Raw genomic sequence first — 23,372 nt, 5'->3', positions numbered from 1 at the left:
TTCATCCACCTACAAACCCTGCCACAGTGACCCCATACCAGAAATCCAGCAGGATCTCCAGTCTCTTCTCAAATCATTACGTCCATCCCAGAACCTTTCCCCCGAGTCCATCTCTCTCCTCACCCCTATCGCTCCCCATACTCCTACCTCCTACATACTTCCCAAAGTCCATAAACCCAATCACCCAGGATGCCCCACTGTGGACAGTTACTGTGCCCCCACTGAGAGAATCTCTGTTCTTGTGGACCAACACCTTCATCCTATTACTTGCAACCTACACTCCTATATAAAAGATACCAACCATTTCCTCCAGCGAATCTCCACAGTTCCTGTACCTTTGTCACATGGTGACCTGCTTGTTGCTATTGATGCCACCTTCCTTACACTAACATCCCTAATGCCCATGACCTTACCGTTACTGAACACTACCTTTACCAATGCCCAACAGATTAAAAACCTACAACTCTTTCCTAGTCACCATGACCAACTATATTCTCACACTCAATTACTTCTCCTTTGAAGGCACTCACTACAAACCAACCTGGGGTACAGCCATGGGTACTCACATGGCACTATCCCATGCTAACCTATTCACGGGCCAGCTAAAGGAATCCTTCCAAAAAAAAAAAAAAAAAAAGAATCTGAAACCCTTCACCTGATTCAGATTCATTGATGACATCTTCCAGTTCTGAATCAATGGTTAGGACACCCTATCCACATTCCTCCTGAATCTCACACCTTCTACCCCATTCGCTTCACCTGGTCCTGCTCTATCAAACAAGTCAAATTTCTTCATGTTGACCTGAACTACAAAGATGGCTACATCAGTACCTCTGTCCATACCAAACCTACGAACCACTAGCAATACCTTCACTTTGATAGCTGCTGCCTATTCCATACAAAGAAATCCCTTCCACACAGTCTATCCACCAGTGACTGTCACATCTGTAGTGACATGTGGTCCCTCTCAAAATATACCGAGGATCTCACTGAGGCCAGCCCTACACAACTCCTGCTCCCACCCCTTGCATCATGCCTCATATCCTTGTAATAGACCTAGATGTAAGACCTGTCCCATACATCCTTCCACCACCACTTACTCCAGTCCAGTCACAAGCATCACCTATAACATCAAACACCGGGCCATGTGTGAAACCAGTCGTGATCTATATGCTAAGCTGCAAACACTGTGCTATATTCTACATGGGCATAACAACCAACAAGCTGTCTGTCTGCATGAATCGCTACTGACAGACTGTGGCCAAGAAACAGCTGGACCACCCCCTTGCTTAGCTCACCACCCAACATGACATTCTTCATTTCAATGATGGCTTCATAGCCTGTGCCATTTGGATTCTTCTCACCAACACCAGCTCTTCTGAATTTCGCAGGTGGAAACTCTTTCTTGCATTATATCCTATGTTCCCATAACACTGCTAGCCGCAATCTTCGTCAGTCATTGTCCTTACCAGTCTAGTCCCTTCCCCGTTCCTATTACAGAACTACGTAGCTCTATTCCACCAACGCACCTACAGCCTTTTTATTTCTCTTCTTTTCCACTACCGCCCCCCCCCCCCCCCCCGCCCGCCATATAATCTCCTGACTGCACCTAGCTGCTCTACCATCTCTCTACCTCATACTCATGTGCTCCCACTAGCAGCACTTTACTGTCCCCATCCCTACCCTGCTATCCATCCCGCTCCTTGTCCCAGCCTCCTCTTTACACCCACCACCCAGTTTCTTCTCCCATCATGTACTGCTGTTTGCAGTGTGGCCCCAACAGGTAGAGAATGCCGTCGTGTGGGTGAGTTGTATCTGCATGAGTGTGTGTGTATGTTGGTTATTTCTGATGAAGACCTCAATGGCCAAAAGCTCACTTTCTAACAATTTTTTGTTGTGCCTATTTGCAACTCAGCATCTCCACTATATGGTTAGTAGCAACTATCATTTTCATAATACTGTTACATTCAATCCTGGATTTTTAATTGATAGATACATAGAACATTCACATTCTGATTTAATATTCCTTCACAGGAACCTCCACTGCTAACAGGCACAATAAAAAATATCATACAAATTAAGAAAAGAGGAACATACAATTAATGAAGCTATTTCCATGTGCCCCTCCTCACACTGATGCAACCACAACTACGTCTGACAGAAAGCAACGTAGATCACACACAATATCTCATGGACAACACAGTCATACAGAGGGTCCAACAAGATCAAAAATCGGCTGAGCCCAGAATGTCTAGACTTAGCTAAATCATGGAAAACCTATATATGTGCCACTTCAGTTTGTCTCTGCAATAAAACAGAAACTTGTCAAAGCATACATCTCTTTTCCTGTTTTCAACTGAACATTTGCTGACTGGAACCATATATGTTTGTGCTGCCAGTGTGGCCATTTGAGTTACATTGCCATGGTGACTACTCTTGCCTGTTTGGTCATCTGCCCCATGCTATTACCTCCTGGCATGTATCTGATGTCTAACCTATTGTTGGTATAAAAACAATCTTGTGATTCATTTCAAAACTGTGGCAAACATTTGCCATTTACTTACACTGGAATGAATCACAGTGCATTTAATGAATAGCAGCTGTCAAATTTCTCAGAAGAGCAGTCACTTTGGTTATTGGGGCAATATGCCTCCTAGCAACAACAATCTGATCTTTATCAAACAAAGACAATCTGGTCATAATGTGTGATTACTTTTTGTGTAGTTCAACATTCTTTCAGCATTTTTCATCTATTTGTTATATGTTATGCATTGCAAGCATTATGGACAAGTCACATTCTCTCATATTCCACCAACCAGTTTATTCAATGGAAGTGAAAATCATGCATATCTATGCATCAGTTACATATTGTAGGGAATATAAGCAATAATATAAGCTAGATACATATGGCTTTGGTTGCAACCTTCCCCATCCGTGTTGTGTTTGTCTCTCAGATATCTGTTAATGGCTTGAAATTTTTCTCTACCCTTTATAGATTTAAATTTTGTCTTCAATAATTTCCATTTATACATGCACTTCCAGCAAACAGGCCAAGGTATAACTACAATGAATATATGTAACATTGTGCTACTACAGGTTGATCTTCCACTGAAGCTAAAACTGTTTCCATAGTAGCAATAAATGTACAAGATACCTCTTGCTGATTCCTTGGCACTAACTGGTAAATAGTTTCAGTTGACCATCAGTGCTTCATTTCAGCATGCTCTTCCCTCAACCTATTTTATGTTTAATCAGAATATTTTGAACAGACTGATGGTGTCACCATATGCAGCCTCTTGTCTCCCCTGGTGACTATAAGTTGTATGGAGGATTTTGAGGAAAGAGCACCTGACTCAGTGGTTCTTAAATCAACTGTTTTTTGGAGGTACGTGGATAACACTTTGATTGTGTGGCCCCACAGAGAAGATAAGTTAATGGAGTTTTTAATGTCATCTTGACTGCATTCATGAGAACAGTCAATTTAGTACAGAATTAGAGAAAGATAGTTGTCTCCCATTCCTGGATATGTTGGTTAAATGGAAGAGTGATGGCTCTCTGGGATATTCTGTCTACTGTAAGCATACTCTCACTGATTTGTACTTGCATTTTTCAAAATGTGATCACCCGCCCCAAATCACGAGTGTGATTAAAACCCTTGTACACAGGCTTCATACAGTATTAGACATAGATAGTTTACCCAAAGAGCTTGCACATTTAAGGACAGTGGTCAGGGACAACGTGCCAGCAAAACCCCTAGCTTTTCATCCCTTTTTGGCAATATTTCCTTCAAAATAATATGAATCCCTAGTAATTTTCAGAAGGATGCGATTTTCTGCCCACCACCTAAGATTTTGGAACTGCTGGGATCAGTGAAGAATAACTTGTTATTGCAGAAGGCAGGAATTTACAAAATACCTTGGCAATATGGTACAGCCTATATAGGATCAACAACATGCACAGTGGAAGAACATTGACAAAACATGAACGCCGTACTCACCTTCTACAACCCAGTAAGTCTGCAACTGCAGAACACTGCTCCAATGGACATTCAATGGAGTATGACAAAAGATTAATTTTGGCCACTTTGGCCACAATAACTCCTTTTTGGGAGTCCATTATAAAAGAATCTGATGAAATATGCATTGCAGAAAATCTAATGAACCATGACAGCGGCTAATGTGTGGAATCCCAACTCTGAGATTTGCTCCAGACGAAGACGCCAGAATACTCCGATGACTGCGCGAGCGGCAATGCCAAGGACAGCTGATCCTTACAGTTCCACCAGTAAGGGTGCTCCCACCGGGCAGTGTGGTCCTTCTATCACCATGACTCTGACGCATGCATGGGAATACTATCAGTGTGCTTTATAAGGCGGCACAGACAACATCTTTGTCAGTCTTTGATGGCTCATCTGAAGATGACAGTCAGGTGTACAGCTGAAATATCATCGACTGAAGTTTATGACGACTGGCTGCAATCCCGAATCTCTTCAAACATTTAATTTGCCACGAAAATTTTAAATTTCACAATGTATGTTACAGAGTGCATTCCATAAGTATTGCGACCAATTTTTTTCTGACGCAGTGGTACACACAGCATATTGTAACCAGCTGGGCTAAGTGGATGGGGGTGTTAGCTTCAAGCGCTCTTTGTCTCATTTGGCTGCGGGCTGCCAGAGAGTCAGGACGTGCATTTCCGTCAACATTGTTTTGAGTTTATGTAACATTGCAACGATACGGTATCAAATTTTGCGTTAAACTTGAGAAGTCTGCCACCGAAATGTTTCCATTACTTCAGCATGCCTTTGGGAATGATTGCTTCTCCAAATCACAAGTTTTCCAATGGAACAAGTCATTCAGGGAGGGCCAAGAGGAGATCACCAACAAACCTCGCAGTGGACAGCCATCAACCGCACGAATTGATGAAAATGTGACGTGTGTGCGCAGTTGTTTCAACTTTGACAGACAGCTGAGCCTTCAATTGATAGCACAAACTCTAAACATGTCAAAAAACAACTGTTTTCCACATTGTGACCGAAGATTTTAATATGAGAAAGGCATGTGCCAAACTCGTCCCAAAAGTGTTGACCAACGAACACAAGCACATGCAAGTGCTTTGGTGCTGAGAAATGTTGCAAATGTGTGAAAATGATCCTCATTTTTTAAACTGAGTTATCACTGGTGATAAGTCGTGCATTTTTGAGTGTGACCCTGAGACAAAAAGGCAGAGTTCAGAGTGGCACACCCCATCGTCGCCCCGTCCCAAGACAGCACGCATGAGCAAATCCAGGATCAAAACCAGGCTCACTGTCTTCTTTGATGTCAGAGGCATTGTTCACCATGAATTCGTACCTACCAGGACTACAGTGAACTCAGCTTTCTACTTGGAAGTGCTCAAAAGACTGAAAAGGAGGATCTCGCACTGCTGAAGCGACATCAAGGACATGTGGAAAGTTCATCACGACAACGCTCCGAGTCAATGTGCCTTCATTGTCAATGACTTCCTGTCCAGGACCAAGACCCCATTGGTTCCCCAGCCTCCATACAGTTCTAATCTGGCTCCTGCTGACTTTTTTTTGTTTCCTCCGTTGAAAGGAGTCATGAAAGGAAAACATTGGGACATAATTGAAAGCATCCAGGCGCATGTTACATCACCTCTCAAGTACATTCCGGAAAAGGCCTTCCAGGCATGGAAACACCGCATCCAGAAGTGTATTGATGCAAGAGGGTGCTATTTTGAAAATTTTTGATTATTTGTACAAATATATTCAATAAATGATTTTTTATGAATTGGGTCGCATTACTTATGGAACACACCTCGTATTTGTTCTCATTTTCTGTCAAGTCTTAAATAAATTATCATGATCTGTGGTGCCTCTACTCGAACTTCACAGCTTCTTACAATGTGAATCAACCAATGCATGAGTAAGGGCAACTGAAAGGTTCATGCCCCTCAGTCATCACTTTCTTCATCTCTGGTGATGCTTTATGTATATCAAGAATAACAAGCTGCAATGTGGTTCAAGTGCCACGTTAAACTGTAGCACTCTCTGTAAATAGGTGAGTAAGTCAATTCAAAGGTCAGAATAATGTCAGAACATACAGCCTCCAGTAGGACCATGTCTAGTGAGGTACTACAGTTTTCAAAGCAACCTACAAGGTTTTAGGATGATGTTGCTTTTTATTATTAGCTAATGAAGATAGGATTTTAAGTTTTGCTCTGATTCTGAGCAGTATATGAGATATAATCAAAACTGTTCTCACTTCTGGGAATAAATTACCTTTTAATATCATGCTTTAAAATATAATAAGGCAGTTATAATGACTTACACAAAAGCTGTTACTGCATCTTGATTAAGGCGAACTGGCATTATATCTGCATATGTTTCATCTAATGACAGCAGCACATTCACTGCAGCTTGTCCAGTATCAGTAACTGCCAATAACCTTGGAAGGTCACGGTAACTGTCGGGACCGGCAATGATATCAACACACTGTTCACGCTCCAAAAGTTTGAACTTCAGTCGTTCTGCCATACAACCTACAAAGAGTAGATCACTACTTAACATGAGATGTAATTACAGCAATACATTATTCCATTTATTGGCACTAATGATTAGAAACCATCTGAAATTCCACTCAAACATATCATGAGTAAACATACGGTATCCTGTAGTATAGAGATACTCTTACTAGCTAAAAGTCTTATGAATTTTCAGAATTGACAATTAGTGACATCAGATGTAAGATGAATGTCAACAGATTCCACCATATCACAAAATTTAGATAGCTATGTAATGAAAATCACAGATAAATATCAACTGCAAAACAATGGAAAATAAGGTGCAACATTTAACATAAAATTAATTCCTTTCATGATTAAATCAGGCAACACTTTCATAAGGAAGAGTGCTTGAAAAGAGGGAAAACAATACAAAAAGAAACAGATGTTACGTGTCTACTAAAATGATTTAAAATGGAAAAAAATAATAAAGTAAAATATGTAACAATAGCCCCACCCCAAACACAAACAAACACACATACACACACACACACACACACACACACACACACACATTTTTATAATATGTATGGATATAAGAGTACAAATGTTTGTGGTATGTTAAGACCAATGATTACAGTGATCAGCCACATACAATTCTTTATTAGGGAAGACAAGAGAAAAGAGCAGTTATCCCAAGTCAAACACAGAAAGTGTAATTTAAAAAAAGTTGCAGGCTTAACCAAATTTCTTAGTTCTGCCTGCTTTATGCTTAGGTACTCCTCCCATTATGTTTACTAGCATAAGGAACTGCTCACTCAGTATGGTCCTTTACCATAATCTCCTTTGCCAGTATACATAAAGTAAAAAGTATTTACCCTACAGAAGAGTAGAGTCAGAATATTGTATAAGGTCAATCCATGCACTGCATAATGGAATGTTAACTGTACAATCACTAGCACAATGTTGAAAGTAAAAACTTTTTACACTGACTATGAACCCCTATCTAGAGATTAGATTGGAGCTTAAAGCGGGTATTACACGATGATCCACTGCGAATGGTATTGGTCTAGCATGACAGTAATCTACCAGTAGAACAAGTAAAACTACAAATATTAGCAGACACATTATCCATGCGCCAGAAAAGAGAGCAGTTCTAAATTGCCTTCAATCCGCGCATGCGCACTATGTAGGGATAACTCGTGCATGCACAGAAGGGGGTACGGCAGTGCTTTCTGCTAGTTATTTGCTTACTGTACAGTTGCTAGTGGATAATTTCAGATTTTCATGTTGGGGATTTTCTATGGTTTTTTTTTTTCAGTAAGTAGGTTTTCATAAATGCAGAAAAAAAACTTTTTTTGCCCTTAGGCTTTCTTTTATACTAGCTGTTTGTGAAAGCATTTTTTCCTTTGATTACTTTGTTTTATAGAAATGAAATGGAGCAAAGAGGTGTTAAGTGTCTAAATTCAGGCATACAGCAAGGAAAAGCGTATGTATGTACCCACTTTATCATAATACGGTATGTTGGCAATCATTTCTTCCTAAGTAATATGCATATAATGTTACACTGTGATTTTTGATTTGTATCATAATGCCTTAGCTTACAAAAGTTCATCTTCGATTTGATTGCACCTATTGCTTTATTTCAGCATGCCAGAAAAAAGAAATGGGTAGGGATGGCGAGAAAGTCCGTGCAGTTTCGTCCAGTGTGACAGACGAGGACTGCAAAACTGAGTAGCACATTGCACATTGCATTCAGTTTTCCAAACTTAGAAAAATAACACAAGGGCACCTTTAAGTATTGGTCCTTTAAAGTGTTGCAAATTGCGGTGCACACATCCATGACTACTTCTGAAACGGTGGGCTGTGCTATTCTGTGGCTAAAAAGCATGACTCGTAAAAGATTCCCCAGTCACCAGGAAACATATAGTTATAACCAGCCTGCAACATAACAGGGAATGTACTGGCATTTTATCAGTGATCAGGGCTGCTATGATCACAAAACGTACAAACGTATGATTTAATTCTTACTTTCGAGAATGTGAGACAGCCTCCCTCATGACTGTGTCAAACTTGTTATTTTCATCTTCTATCATACACAGCAGCTTCTCGAAACAGGCCGTGTCCATCCTCAAGAAGTTTCGAAATTCTTGTGGATCTTTGAGCCTTAGTTCTTTCATTAGCAGCGAATGTAATCCCTTCCCTTTGTCCCTTCTTTTCATCCAGCATTGAACTCAACACACCCAAACTTTTTGTTTTCGTCGTCGTTCTGCCCTAATCTGAAGATTTGCTGTCACTACCAGGGTAATAGCTCCAAAAACAAGTGGATCCTCCACGTCCAAAATGCTGTATAAATACATATACCTTAAAACTAACTGTTGAATCTGTAATTCAGAACAGTGGTAACCTACATACAAGAAGAAAAATTACTTAATAAATAATGATAAAAAACGATTTCTTATTAAATAGGAACCTTGAGCTCCCATAAATGATTTGAACAAATGATATTCCAATATGTCACACAGTCCCCCTTGTGTTTCGTGCGGTAGAATGAGCGACTTTACAAGAGATCAGACAGTTCTATATGTGTTTCATGCATTATTACCATCTACTGCGCATGTGCGCCAGGTATATCCCACGTGGATGGTGTAATAGGTCTATGTGAACCAGCCTGTAGTTACAGATATGCACTTTTGGGGCGTTGGTGCATAGGTATACGGTTTAGGCACATCATGTAATAGGGCCTTTATATTCTGGTGCAGAAGTTTATGACAGGTTGCTTATAGAAATCAGGTAGGGAATTGAAAAATCCTCACGTACTCAGAAACAAAGTAAAATAGACCTCACTGATCACTATCATTTATCAGAAGATACAGACTTCAAAAAATGTCTAAAAACATAAAAATATTGCTCAATAAAACATTGTCACTTGTAATATTTTACATAATCGACATACTTTACTTGTCTTCATGAAGTTCTTCTTCAGAATAGTGTGAATAGATTCACATGTGTCAGATATTACTTCACTCAATGCACATTTGGACATTGCCGTCAACTATTCTAAATCGATGTGACTTCCTGTTGCCAGAAATTGCAATCACAGTATTGGACATTCACATGGTGAAATTACTCTCAAACAAGTATTCTGCAAAGTTTCATGAGGAGTTAGGTGCACCAATGAATATTTATAAGCCTTCTGTCCACTCACAAATGATTTTGGAAGTCTTACGTTTGCTGTGTAATTTATGACGTAAATTAATACCTTATGTGAAAATGGTTATTGCTTAAGAAGCCACTTTCTTGACCATTTAGATCATTACTTCTGCCTCTGACACTTAACATTTTTAAGGCTAGTTGCAAACAATGGCCACAGCAACACTGCCTGCATTATGAGTTAAGTGTCTATCTTTGTGAGAAGACAGCTGTTTGAAGTGAAAGATCTTTCCTAGACTGACAAATGGTCTACATCTACACAAATACTCTGTTTCCCTCCCGGTTCCACCTGCAAGCGAAAAACGACTGCCTATAAGCCCCTGTATGAGCCCTAATTTCTTTTGTCTTATGTTCATGGACCTTACTTGAAATGTATGTTGGAGTCAGTAGTGTCATTCTACAGTCAGCTTCAAATGCTTTTTCTCTAAAGTTTCTCAATAACATTCCTCAAAAGGAATGTCACTTTCCCTCCATGAATTCCCATTTGAGTTCACAAAACAGTTCCGTATGTAGCCAAAGGGTTACATGACATTAGCGGAGCAGACTTTTCTGGCCAACTACCCACAGATAGAGGGGGTGTGACTTACATTTTTGTGCAGGTAGAGTGCTGGTAAAAACATGTAATACTTCACCAAACCAAGCAAGCCAATAAAACCACAGTAGACAATTGCTTAAATAATTATTTTCAAGATATAGGAAAACCTAAGAGACTATTAACTGATAATGGACCACTGTTAACCAGTCACAATTTTAAAACATTTTTTGGCATGGGAAATAGTACGTCATGTAACCATATCAAAATATCACCCACAGTCTGATCCATGTGAGAAAGTAATGAAAGAGTTTGGCCAATTATATTGAACATATGGGTCCCAAAAACATATCACATGGGCACATATGATACAAGAATTCCAGATCATATAGAATGAGATACCACGGATGTCCACTGGGTTATCAACAGTAGAGACAATGCATAAGAAATTTATACAAGAGCCATTATTAAAATTCTTCAGATGCCCCACTTCAATGGATGAAGAAGCAGCTGTAATACACACTAAGATAAGAAGAAAGTTACATGAGTCATCACAGAGCAAACTGTGTAAGTTTAACAATACAGCAGATGTACCTGTATTTAGCATAGATGACTTAGTTTTAGTAACAGATGTCCATCATAGTTCCACCTTTTAAGGTGGCGGGAATATCACATCCTAAAGCACTGTTCCTGGTTGATCCCGATACTGGCTAGAGAAAGGTACTATACAATGTTGATACAGTTAAGAAAAACGTAACCCCAGGAGAATTTGCACACTCTGGAAATTCGGCAGAATGGTGCCTGTCAGAAGTCTGAGTTAAAGGCTTTGATATTTTTCTTTTATTTCTCCAAAGCCATTCCTTCTACTTGCACTATTCTATAATCTGCACCTACTACTATTCTATTTTATTTAATAACTAAATCATATCCTTGTTTGTGAAAGCAAGAATATAACACTAAAAGATGCTATGTGAATAACTGGCATTATCAATTTTTGTTTAAAATATTAATAATATGTAGTACGTTTCTTACAGAAAAAGATACATACATATGATATCTACATATACTGTTATGTATAACTGAGGAGGACACAGCATGTTATCTTAGATGGAGAGTCATTGTCAGATGTAGAAGTAACTTCGGATGTGCCCCAGGGAAGTGTGTTGGGACCCTTGCTGTTCATGTTGTATATTAATTACTCTGCAAGACAATATTAATAGTAAAATCAGGTTTTTTGCAGATGAATATGAATATGTGGTTGTCTATAATGAAGTGTTATCAGAGAGAAGCTGCATAAATATTCAATCACATCATGACAAGATTTCAACATGGTGCAGAGATTGGCAGCTTGCTCTAAATGTTCAGAACTGTAAAATTTTGCACTTCACAAAACGAGAAAACATAGTATCCTATGACTATAATAACAATAAGTCACTGATGGAATTGGCCAATTCATACAAGTACATGGGTGTAACACTTCGTAGCGATATGAAATGGAACAATCACATAGGTTCAGTCATGGGTAAAGTGGGTGGTCCACTCCAGTTTATTGGCAGAATACTGGGGAAGTGCACTCAGTCTACAAAAGAGATTGCTTAAAAGTCACTCATGTGATCCATCCTAGAATATTACTCAAGTGTGTGGGACCCATACCAGATAGGACTAACAGGGAATATTGAACATATACAGAGAAGGGCAGCACGAATGCTCATAGGTTTTTTTTAATCCATGGGAGTTTCACAGAGATACTGAATGAACTGAAATGGCAGATTCTTGAAGAAAGATGTAAACTATCCCAACAAAATTTCAAGAACCGGCTTTAAATGATTACTCTAAGGATATACTACAACCCCCTATATATTTCTCACACAGGAATAGTGAGGATAAGATTAAAATAATTACTTCATGCACAGAGGCCTTCAAACAATTATTCTTCCAATGATCCATACGTGAATTGAAGAGGAAGAAACTCTAATAACTGGTACAATGGGACATACCTTCTGCTATGTGCCTCACAGAGGTTTGCTGAGTACGGACGCAGGTGAACTGAGATACTGTAGTTTTTAAGAGGAACAATGCAAAATGGTAAGGTTTCTATTGGTTTTATATGGGAGGTTCCTTATGAATATTGATACACATGACAATAGAAAGACCGACTTGTGATGATTACAACTGATGATTCACTAATTTTTCTTTTCTTTCTTTCATGTGTTGCTGTTCTTACTCTCCACACTTAAAACCAAGATTTGCTAAGATCAATTTTCAGGAAGTGAAGTTGTGACAAGTGTGTTCAGTAGGGAATCCCAAACATCTTCTCCCTCTGGCATAACAACAAAGAACTTTAGAACCAGAAATACCAGTTCTATCTTTCTTATATTAATATTAATGTGTTTCCATCAGTGAAACCCTTCTCTTTTACACATGTTTCTATCACAACCTGTTGACACAGGAGGGCAACACATGTACAAAGATGCAACTTGGACAAATGGACATAATTTTCGCACTGTACACACACTGTGTATGACACCACTACACTACATGTTAGGCATATCACACATTGTGGGGAAAGACAAACAGGGAAAGCCAGTGAGTGTAGCACACGTCAGAAATATGATGCACTAACATGAGAATAATGAGCAGAAGGTAGCAGTGCCATCTAGTGATGAATTTATTAATTGGTAGCACAGACGCACGAATAATAAAACAAGATTGTTTTATAAGTTTTAAATAGATAGAAGGTGCTACACAAGAAACAGGAGTAGCAGACACAAAAATTAGGTTATATTTAAGTAACATAATGTTTGATCAGTGTGAGAAGACAAACAATATTTAATCGCCCGGACATGTGTTACAACACAAGTGTTTTACAAAATAAGTGGCAATGGAAACTACTCTAGCAGGTTTTGTTGTCAACATAAAATCCATTGAGCCTTCAAAGGACGAAAATGGCAATTTCAGTCCTCGCTTTATAATGCTTTGTGAAATTTTTAATGATAAATTGAGCTGTAAGTGATGGCTTGGACAGTTTTAAATACAAACACAGTAGCAGATCTAAATGATCTTGAGAAAAGGAAATGAACATGGGTATATGGTAACCCAAAGTTATACGCTGATGCAAATGTATTTTCATACAGGAGCAAACATGTAGGTAAAAGCAATTTTGTATAGGGAGTATGGTGCAGTGTGCTTTAGAACTGGGGTAAAGACATGCCAGGAGCAAAGGAACCTCTTCCTGTCATGATGTGAGATATGAAATTGAGGTACTGTGCAGACATATCTTATAATCATGGTGCAATGTACCCTGCTTTATGTGAGTTGAGGGAGTTGAGATGGGTAGGCAGACTTACAGAGAGGCTGTCCTATGGTTGATGTCAGGTGCAAGTACAAAAGAAAGGGCCTGTACTTTTTTTCTGTATAGAGGAGTCTGAGGGTAGGTATACCAACTAGAGGGGCCTAGTTCTTTGGTTGGAAGAATCCACAGTGGGATAACATGAACCATTTTGGGTAGGGAATGATTAGGGGACACTTTCATCTGAAACAAAGAATGGTCGTATAGTATCTGCCTGTAGAAAGAGGTGAACTCAATTATTGACACTGGAGAATACAAGTTGAGTGACAATTGGTCAATTTGTTGATGGGGTATCCAAACTAGTTAGGAGCAAACAAATTTAACCTGGAACCAATGGATGGTAATCTCCATTCCATGTATGTTGACATTTTCAAATCTGAGATTTGGATGGTTAAGGATGACATTAAGTATATGACAATTATATTACTAATGTTAAACTACTTTTGTGACCTAACAATGTATTTCAATTTAAATGAAGAAAACAGTTCCACACTCTTACAAGTTAAAAGCACAATTATTTTGATGGAGTGTGTAATGACTGAGTGCAAATACTGTGGTATGCTTAATTACTGGAAACATCTTGCATCCTAACTCTTCAAGACCAAATGAATAATCATGCATGAACATTTAAGAAAACATTCCATACATTTATTAAGTATACATGAAACAGCTAACAAACTAACATGATATCAGAAATGTTACATTTAATTGTAAACAGTGTGTTACAGGAGCTTTGCACATCTTTTATGTCAGTGAGGGAATCTGTAATCTGTAGTGTAACAGGGCTTATTTGAGAGAATGATCTATGTTCCACTGATGATGCTCCCGCTGGTGGCCATGTCTCTTATAAACATTTTATGTAGTGGAAATAATCCACTGTGCACACCCCAATCTGTGATCTGTGCAGCTGCGTGTAAGTAGAAACATAACGTAGCAGGGGCAAGGTATGCCATGGTGAGTGATTTAGCACTTGCTGGATGTGGGCATTTATGCCTTGGTGATACTCCTTGAAGGTGTCATGAACACCTAAGAGAGAGTGAACATACTACAAAGAAAACACTCAAGACGAATGAAGATGGTAAATCATACATCTTAAGAGGAGTTCAATGTGGTTGAATGTACTGATCGATGTGTTTAGACTTTATGAGTTACTGATATTTGGATCTGTCTACACACCTGATATAAATAGTTTGAACAGTACAGACAATTATCACTGAAGACGTGTTCATCATTCAGCAGTTGTGAATAGTGAGAGACACTTTTACAGCATAACCCTGCCTGGATACGAAGTTTAGAGGTGTAAGTTTGCACACAGCTATGATAAGGGGTAGCCAGATGAAGAGAACAAAACTAAAAGGCAAGCATATCAGAAGAAGAAATATCAAAGGTAACTTAGACCACATCACACTGACAGATATGCCGCACAGTGTTTCCTACTGACGGTGTTGCCATATACACATGGGAGGAAACACAGAATGTAATACTTGCACATTGATCGAACCTATCAACAAAAATTCTACCGGCCCACCTCCAAATTGCTTCGATGTCTTTCTTTAATCTGGTTTGGTGGGGATCCCAAACACTCAAGCAGTACACAAGAATGAGTCACACTGGTGTTGTATATGCACCTGCTTTGCAGATAAAGCATACTTTTCAAAAACTGACAGCTGACATTGACCATTAATCTCTCCACTACAGTCGTTAAATGCTCATTTCATTTCATGCTGCTTTGCAACATTATCCCTCGATATTTAATCAACCTGATTGTGTCAAGTAGCACACTATTAATGCAGTACTCAAACATTACAGGATTGTTTTTCCTACTGATCTGCATTAACTCACATTTTCCTACATTTAGCGCTAGCTGATATTCATCACACCAGTTTTCCTACATTTTGAGCTAGTTGCCATTCATCACACCAATTAGAAATTTTGTGAAAGACATCTTATATCGTCTATAATCGCTCAACAATGACACCTTCCTGTATACCACAGCATCATTACCAAAGAGCCACAGATTGTTGCTCATCTCATCCATCAGATCATTTATGTGCATAGAGAATATTAGTGGTTCTATCACACTTCCTTGGGGCACTCCAGGTGATAGCCATGTCAGTGATACATACTAGGTCCTATTACTTAAGAAGTCTTCACGCCACTCACATATCTGGGAACCTATTCTGTGAGCTCGTACTTTCATTAACAGTCCGTAGTGGGGCGTCATGTCAAACACATTTTGGAAACCCAGGAATATGTAATCTGCCTGTTGCCCTTCATCCGTAGTTTGCAGGATATCGTGTGAAAAGGCAATCTGAGTCTTCCACAAGTGATGCTTTCTAAAACCATGCTGATCTGTGGACAGAAGTTTTCCAGTGCAAGAAAATTTACTACATTCAAACTGAGAATATGTTCAAGAATTCTGTAGCAAACTGATGTTAAGGATATTGGTCTGTAGTTTTGTGGGTTAATTCTGTCCCCTTCTAAAATACCATAGTCACCTGCACATTTTTCCAGCCACTTGGGACTTCGCACTGGGTGAGAGATCCAAGATAAACGCAAACCAAGTAAAGGGCCGATGCTGCAGAGTACTCTGTGTTTGCATTCAGACCTGGTGACTTATTTGTTTTCAACTCTTTCAGTTGCTTCTCTATGCCAGGGATGCCTATTACTCTTCCATAAGGGAGTATTTGCAATGGTCAAACAATGGTATGTCTGTACGATCCTCCTGTGTGAACAATTTGAGACATGGCAGTGTACAGTCACAGAACTGCACACACTCAAGCTGATAATTAATTTAATGAATTAAGAATGGTAATTCAGAAGCACAATTTGTTCAAAAACCTCTGAAATGATGCAGGATATTATTACAACAAGAATGCTAAAACCACCACAACGACAGGGCTATCGAGATACCTAATTTTTAATCAAGAGAGTGTATCAGAACTGACCCCAGAGGAGGCTGGAGCATGTGAGGCCACATAGCACATTCAGAGGAAGGTGTGATCGGTAGCTGCCAATATCACCAGTCATCATGGTGGGCTGCAACCAGCAAGGTTTGGATAGCGTAGAAGCTGGGGCAGGCATTCAGAGAAGGGACCAAACATAAAAGTTAAGATGCAGTTCTCAAGGACAGATACCCCTTCACTTAGGTCCCAGAGCAATCATCAGTCAGCAGACCCAGCCAGTAGGAAAAATAGTCAACTGTACATTTTATTGTGGTAGACAGGAGACGAGTCACCATATTGATAAAGCATTGTTTAGAGTTCGTCTCCATGTACATAAACTGGAGAGAATGATGGAATTGCAATCAGAGGTAATGTTTGGAAAACAGTGGTGTCTGATGTCACTGCCACCATGAATCATGAGCAGTGGGAAGATACATCACTGTGACAAGAAACACAGTTTGGTAGTTGAACGGAACGATGTGCAGTGAGTGACGGTCCATCTTAATGGTATAACAAGCTTGCTATGGACACAACTATGTTAGTAATATCATTCAAAGTAAAGTCACCCTGGCAGTGAACTTTAATAATGTGTCTGTATGGATATTTCCGCTGGTGACATACTACCGAGGCTTAGATGTGAATAATACATGAACAAAGCTTATGGTGTGTGTGATGCATTATTCTTGTTTGTGATGGTAGGTGATCATGGAATACTGACAAACTGTTAAGCATTCAAGTGTTGCCGTATCGTCATCATCGATGACCCTTTGATTGCGACTTGCAATTTGAGAGACCTGTTGATTTGGAGAATGTCAGATTAGCTACTAACAGCTTTCCTAACAATCCTGAAGGTGTGAGAAATTACAATTGGCAAAAATTATAAATGGTATTATCCCAACACAGATCAGCTGTGTTGTGGTATGTATAAAACATAAACTCTTATGTGACTGAAGTTCCGTGTGTGGCCTTTATACCAAAGGTAGTGGTACACTCATGTTTGAGCAAGCTCTATGAATTCTGATGGACATCATCTTTAAAAGCATGCTGACATAATCAGGAACATACAACCATTCAATCTGAGGACACTGGGCCTCCATAATAAAGTACAATTCTATTAGAATTGGTTTCTCCTTATTGGCAGCTGTATCCAAAATCCCCAAGCATGGCTGCATTGAAAGATTCATTAAGCAGAATTCAAATGTTGGAGTGTAGCATGCACATAATTACACTAGAAGTGATATCAGGTGAGTTTCAGAGGTTGGAGCAGTGAGGCTGGCCAGAAAGGACACAAGATCGGTGAGTAGATATGTACTAACATAATGCCATGCACCCCTGTAAATTGGAAATTTGTGGCAAGATCTTATGGAACCAAACTGCTGAGGTCATCAGTCCCTAAGCTTACACACTACTTAATCTAACTTACGCTAAGGACAACACACACATCCATGCCCGAGGGAGGACTAACATCCGATGGGGGGAGCCGCATGACCCATGACAAGATGCCTCAGACCGTGCGGCTACGCCACGTGGCTGCACCCCTGCAAACTACCGCCTACTGTAACAGTGTGTTACGTCCAACTATATGTTGTCAAGCAGGGTTTGTCACTCTACATTCCTTCAGAGTCAGCTGATTACATTTTATTGTGCTCTGAAACAACACAATGGTTGCATGCACAGAGAAAAGTCCATGAGGTGATACCAGAAATGTTACAGATTTCTTGAAAGTATAATTTAAAACTTCAGCTTTCCTTCTGCTATCTTCTATTGCCACAGCAGACTGGTCAATGAGTGAGTGGATAGAAGCCTTCAACCAGGTAGCTGATTTTACATATACTCAGAAGGTCAAAGTCGCCTCCAACTAATACTGCATGATCTGGGTGTTTCTGCACAATTCAGTACAGACTTTCTTTAGAGGACTCTAAAACAGTCATGGTAGAATCAGATACGCATCCAGATAACTTCCCAGTCACAATCAAAATCAAACTCATTAGAGACAATATTTTTGTAGACTGCAATGGTGTCTAATTTGTCCCTTCAATAAAGGCACCGTGACTCGCTAAATATCTCAGAGCTTTCTACTTTGGGTTTCAGCTGGCTCTAGGATCCGAGAATAATTTGAGTGCCACCAATTTACTGGAGGGCAGTTAATTCAATAACTATATAATGAATACTTTCAGTTTGCTCATAAAATTTTGACAATTACAGTGTCTTTACTTTGAATTTAGTCTGCTGTGTGTCCAACTGTCAAGTGTTGAGCAGAGTATATCAAACTACCATCTAGCCTAAAAAACCTCCATGTGCACTCCACAAATATTCTGCTACCTGAGTAGCTGTTTCCTTTGCGTAGTGCACCCCTAAGTAGGGGAGTCTTACAACCCCATAACCAATAATGCGGATCTAGAAATCTTCAGCCAAGACCACCACAGAGTTGAAGAAGCTTTTGGTCGAGATCCTCAACTCAGCTTCAAACAAAAGGAGCTCGATCAACTCTGGGATCAGTGCTGCAAACTGTGAGCTCTTCTTGCACTCTCTGCATGAGGCCAGCAGACTTCTGCTAGCTGCCTATATGAACTGAGGATGGCCGACACAACTGCATTTTGTCAACGCACAAGATTGGTGGTGATTTGTTGCAAGCGGAAACATATGGCACATAGATTTTTGCATGTGTATTGACTACTGCTAGATAGCTGATGTTGGCAAAACATTCAGCAGGGTTTAAAACAAAAAAGGGAAAATTAAAATAATTAATCAGAAGGATAATTGATTATGTAACATTAACTGACCTGAAAGAAATATTGGTATATCCATAATCAATTACCACGATAGTTATGATTAACTGATTAATACCCAGCACTATATTCAATATGTACAAATATATTCTTGAGCAACATTGTTGTGTTTCTCCTAGAGGTACTCGCATTCCTCACCCTTGCCGACGTTTAAAAGAATGAATTGTTTTATCATACATGGGCATTAAATGCAAACATGTACAAAATGAAGTAAAACCTTTAAAACTGGCATCATCCTTGAAAAATTAAATACAATATGGTACCTACATACTGAAAAAATGCAAAATTAAATTCACAAGTTGTAAAGTTTAAATGCCTTCTTTTGCAATTGTAATGAAAGTCTTATTAAGACCAAAAATGCTTCGCTTCATTCTAAAGCACCTTAGCTGTTTGCTAAAGTCTAACATATACATGTGGAAGAACAGGAAGAATGACATAAACAACAAAAAACTATGAGTAGCAATAAGAGTCCTAGCAAACAAAATTATAAGAGGAAAAAACTACATTGTTACAGTGACCACTGAAGATTCTTTAGAAGAAAGCGAAACACATTTAGTCTTAATAAAACATTCATTACAATCGCAAAAGATAGTATTTAACCTATACAACTTGTGATGGTGAAAATCTCCTAGTTCTCATTTTTGTAGGTGTGCACATATCCATAAATCTCAAGTGGCTACTGGTGTAACAAAACAGTTGTATGACAAAACACATTCAACAAAAGTTTACTCCTTCAGAATTCAAATAATGGTTAACAACTATCAAGCACTAACTTAAAGTAGTATATGACGTTATATTTCTTTTCATTTGCTAAAGTGGTGTTCACCTGTACTGCGTGGGTGTTGCCGAGTACTTGTCGGTAGACACTGTCATTGAAACTACTGCCAACTTATGTGATTTAACAGTGGGTGACACTCATTAAGCTACTGTTTATAGTAACCTTCATGAAATTAATGTCATAATCACCACTGCAAACAATTAACACATTTGCACATAAAATTCTCTAGAACACAGTGTCACAAAACTCAGTCCATCAGAATGGTGTGAGTGTTCTCAGCAGTGAGTGAAGTTACCTCTTAATTTTTCCATAGTTAAGAATGAGTTTTAAGTGAGCAGTGGTGCATTAATGTGGTTTACTTAGAATTTTGTGTAAAAGAATAGCAAATAGCAATTGTGTATAAAGTGTGCCAATCACAAATAACATTGTCTTGTACCGTTCCATTGTGGTTTTACAATTATGAGCCCATATCTATCCCTTCATTACAGCTTCAGCTAACACAGTGACAAGTTGTGCTGTCATATGTTCAAGTGAGCAACATTAATATAAAGTAGACAGCGAGCCATGTGAGAAAAAAATTTATGACCTGCACAAAAAAAATGACCCAGACTCCAAGCTAGCAGCACAACCTCACAATGAGGTGGTTCTCTACAAGATAATAAGTAACCAAACAAGTTCTTGGTTTTAATCTGATGCAAATGTACTGTTTAATGCTCCACGTGGGTCATTACTGTGGGGGTAACACTTGTACATGACAACAGAGCGCTTCAATGAAAGCTTTTTATTATTGTTTAATAGTACAGTGATTTGGCTCACATATCATAAGTTTATTTTATGGTCATTTAGTTAAACTAAAATCACACTATAATTTTGCTCATACATGTTTACCCAGGTAACACAAAGAAAGCAATTCTTTACATGTGCATAATGTACACCATGTTCCTGCTCATGCAACAAAAATTGGCACACCCACTTGAGTGTTAACAATCCTAGTAACTGTCTAATGTTATCCATTTTAGGGATGTGAGGTAATGAGTATATCTCAAGATATGTTGTTGAGTTGGGTAAATAACATAAAATGGTTGAGTGTTACCAATTATTACCTAGTAATTGCACTGATGGTGAAAATATAGACATAGCTAGTACCTCTGCTGGTTTCAAATGCTTTGATGAAAGAATTAGTAGTAACAAATTGTGCATAAATAGGCAGAAAGACCCATTCTTGTATGACTATAATTACACAAGAATCACTGTAAGCAGTTACTTCCATGAAATATCTAGAAATATGCATACAGAGTGATTTAAGGTGAAATGATCACATAAAACTAATCACAGGTAAGGTAGCTGTCAGACACGTCCATTGAAAGAATCCTCAGGAAATGCAGTCCACCCACAAATGAGGCAGTTTCCACAACAGTCATCTGACCAATATTTTAATATTGCTCATCAGTCTGAGATCCATACAAAATAGAATCGATACAGGAAATAGAGAAGGTTCTAAGATGAAGAGTGTGTTTCATTACAGGTTCGTTTAGTACACATGAAAGCATTACAGAGATGCTCAGTCAACTACAGTGGCAAATGCTGCAACACAGATGTTTTGCATCACAGTAAGGTCTGCTGTTAAATTTTCGAGTGCATATAGTCCCAAAAGAGTCAACCCATATATTCTTCTGTATATCTTGTGAAAAGAGCATAAAGGTAACATTAGAGAAATTCAAGTTCACATGGAGGCTGACCAGTAACTGTTCTCCCCATGGACCAAATGTGACTGGAACATAAATGGGGAAAGTACCCTCCATCACACACCGCGAAGGTGGCTTGCGAAGCATAGATTTGGATGTGGGTATAGTCTCCTGATCAGTATTTCTGTTACCCAAAATTATATTAAAAAAAAAAAAAAAGGAGGAGACGATTTCCTAAAGTATAAGATTATGTTAAAACTGGGACAACCTGATAAAAATTATAATTTCAGGAATGACAAAGATGGTGTAAATGGAACATTTCGATTGGTCTGGCTGGCACTATATCCATTGCTGGTTTCATAAGTTGTGTGTACTTGTATTGACCACATATGTTGCATGGCATCTATCACACAGTGGTGCAGTCTGAACTGCCAATTCTCCAATTTCAAAATGTTTCATGAATTTGGCAAAATGTGTATGAACTTGCCTTTGTGAGGAAAAACAAATTCAATTGCTATTTTTGAGGGTTTATTGCAGTTTAGAGGGCAGTCAGGCAACAAAACATTGTGGGAACATATTGAAAGTGCCACCAAAAATGCCACCTATATTTCTCATACAGCACAAAATGATTTAGATTCTGAAGCAAACTGGACAGTTTTATGTTGTGCACTATCCTATAGGTTTTGTGTGAGTGGAAACGCAATGTCGTTTCCACATAAATTAATATGAAAATCGATGTTGAATATTTTGGTAGTGTTTCAACAGTTCAAAATGTGGGGAATGTTAGCCAAACGAAATTTTTAATGATAGAAAAACAATTACTTGAGAGAATAGGGCTTATGGTAGACCCAACAGAAAATAATGTAAATGGTGGGAAAACGTATGCACTGGGAATGTAAAACCATGTTTTATTATGATTACTCTATTAGCTAGCTTATGTTGATAATGTTTACCAAGTACTTAAAGTGCACCGTAGAAAACAATAAAAGATAATGTTGAGCAGATAACAAAATCTTCAAAATTTATAAACCACATGCATGGGGAAAATGTTTTGGCCTTGTTGTTGTTGCAGTCTTCAGCTCGAAGACTGGTTTGATGCAGCTCTCCATGCTACTCTATCCTGCGCAAGCCTCATCATCTCCGAGTAACCACTGCACTCTAAATCCTTTTGAATCTGCTTACTGTATTCATTTCTTGGACTCCCTTTACAATTTTTAACCTCCATGCTGCCCTCCAGTACCAAATTGGTGATCCCTTGATGCCTCCGATTGTATCCTACCAGCCCATCCCCTCTTCAGGTTGTGCTACAAATTTCTCTTCTCCACAATTCTATTCAGTACCTCCTCATTAGTTATGTACTCTATCCACCTCATCGTGAGCATACTTCTGTAGCACCACATTTCGAAAGCTTCTATTCTCTTCTTGTCTGAACTGTTCATCGTCCATGTATCACTTCCATACTTAGCTACACTCCATATAAATACTTTTAGAAAGGACTTTCTGACACAAATCTATACTGAATGTTAACAAATTTCTCTTCTTCATAAACAATTTTCTTGCCATTGACAGTCTACTTTTTA

At 38.8% G+C, this 23,372-nt stretch overlaps 1 protein-coding gene across 2 annotated transcripts in view; it reads right to left on the bottom strand.

The window, feature by feature from the left end:
- Nucleotides 1-23,372, bottom strand: part of LOC126458052 (CDK5RAP1-like protein) — a 129,932-nt gene that overhangs the window by 98,973 nt on the left and 7,587 nt on the right. For both annotated transcript variants that reach the window (XR_007585565.1, XM_050094850.1), the window contains exon 3: nucleotides 6,330-6,540. Coding sequence is in view for 1 of the 2 variants with exons in the window: in XM_050094850.1 (XP_049950807.1) it covers nucleotides 6,330-6,540 (211 nt within the window). In the remaining variant the exon portion in view is untranslated. The remainder of the gene's footprint in view (nucleotides 1-6,329; nucleotides 6,541-23,372) is intronic.

This window comes from Schistocerca serialis, chromosome 2 (assembly GCF_023864345.2).
Source record: "Schistocerca serialis cubense isolate TAMUIC-IGC-003099 chromosome 2, iqSchSeri2.2, whole genome shotgun sequence".
NCBI lineage: Eukaryota > Metazoa > Arthropoda > Insecta > Orthoptera > Acrididae > Schistocerca > Schistocerca serialis.
This window is presented reverse-complemented; position numbering and strand designations above follow the sequence as displayed.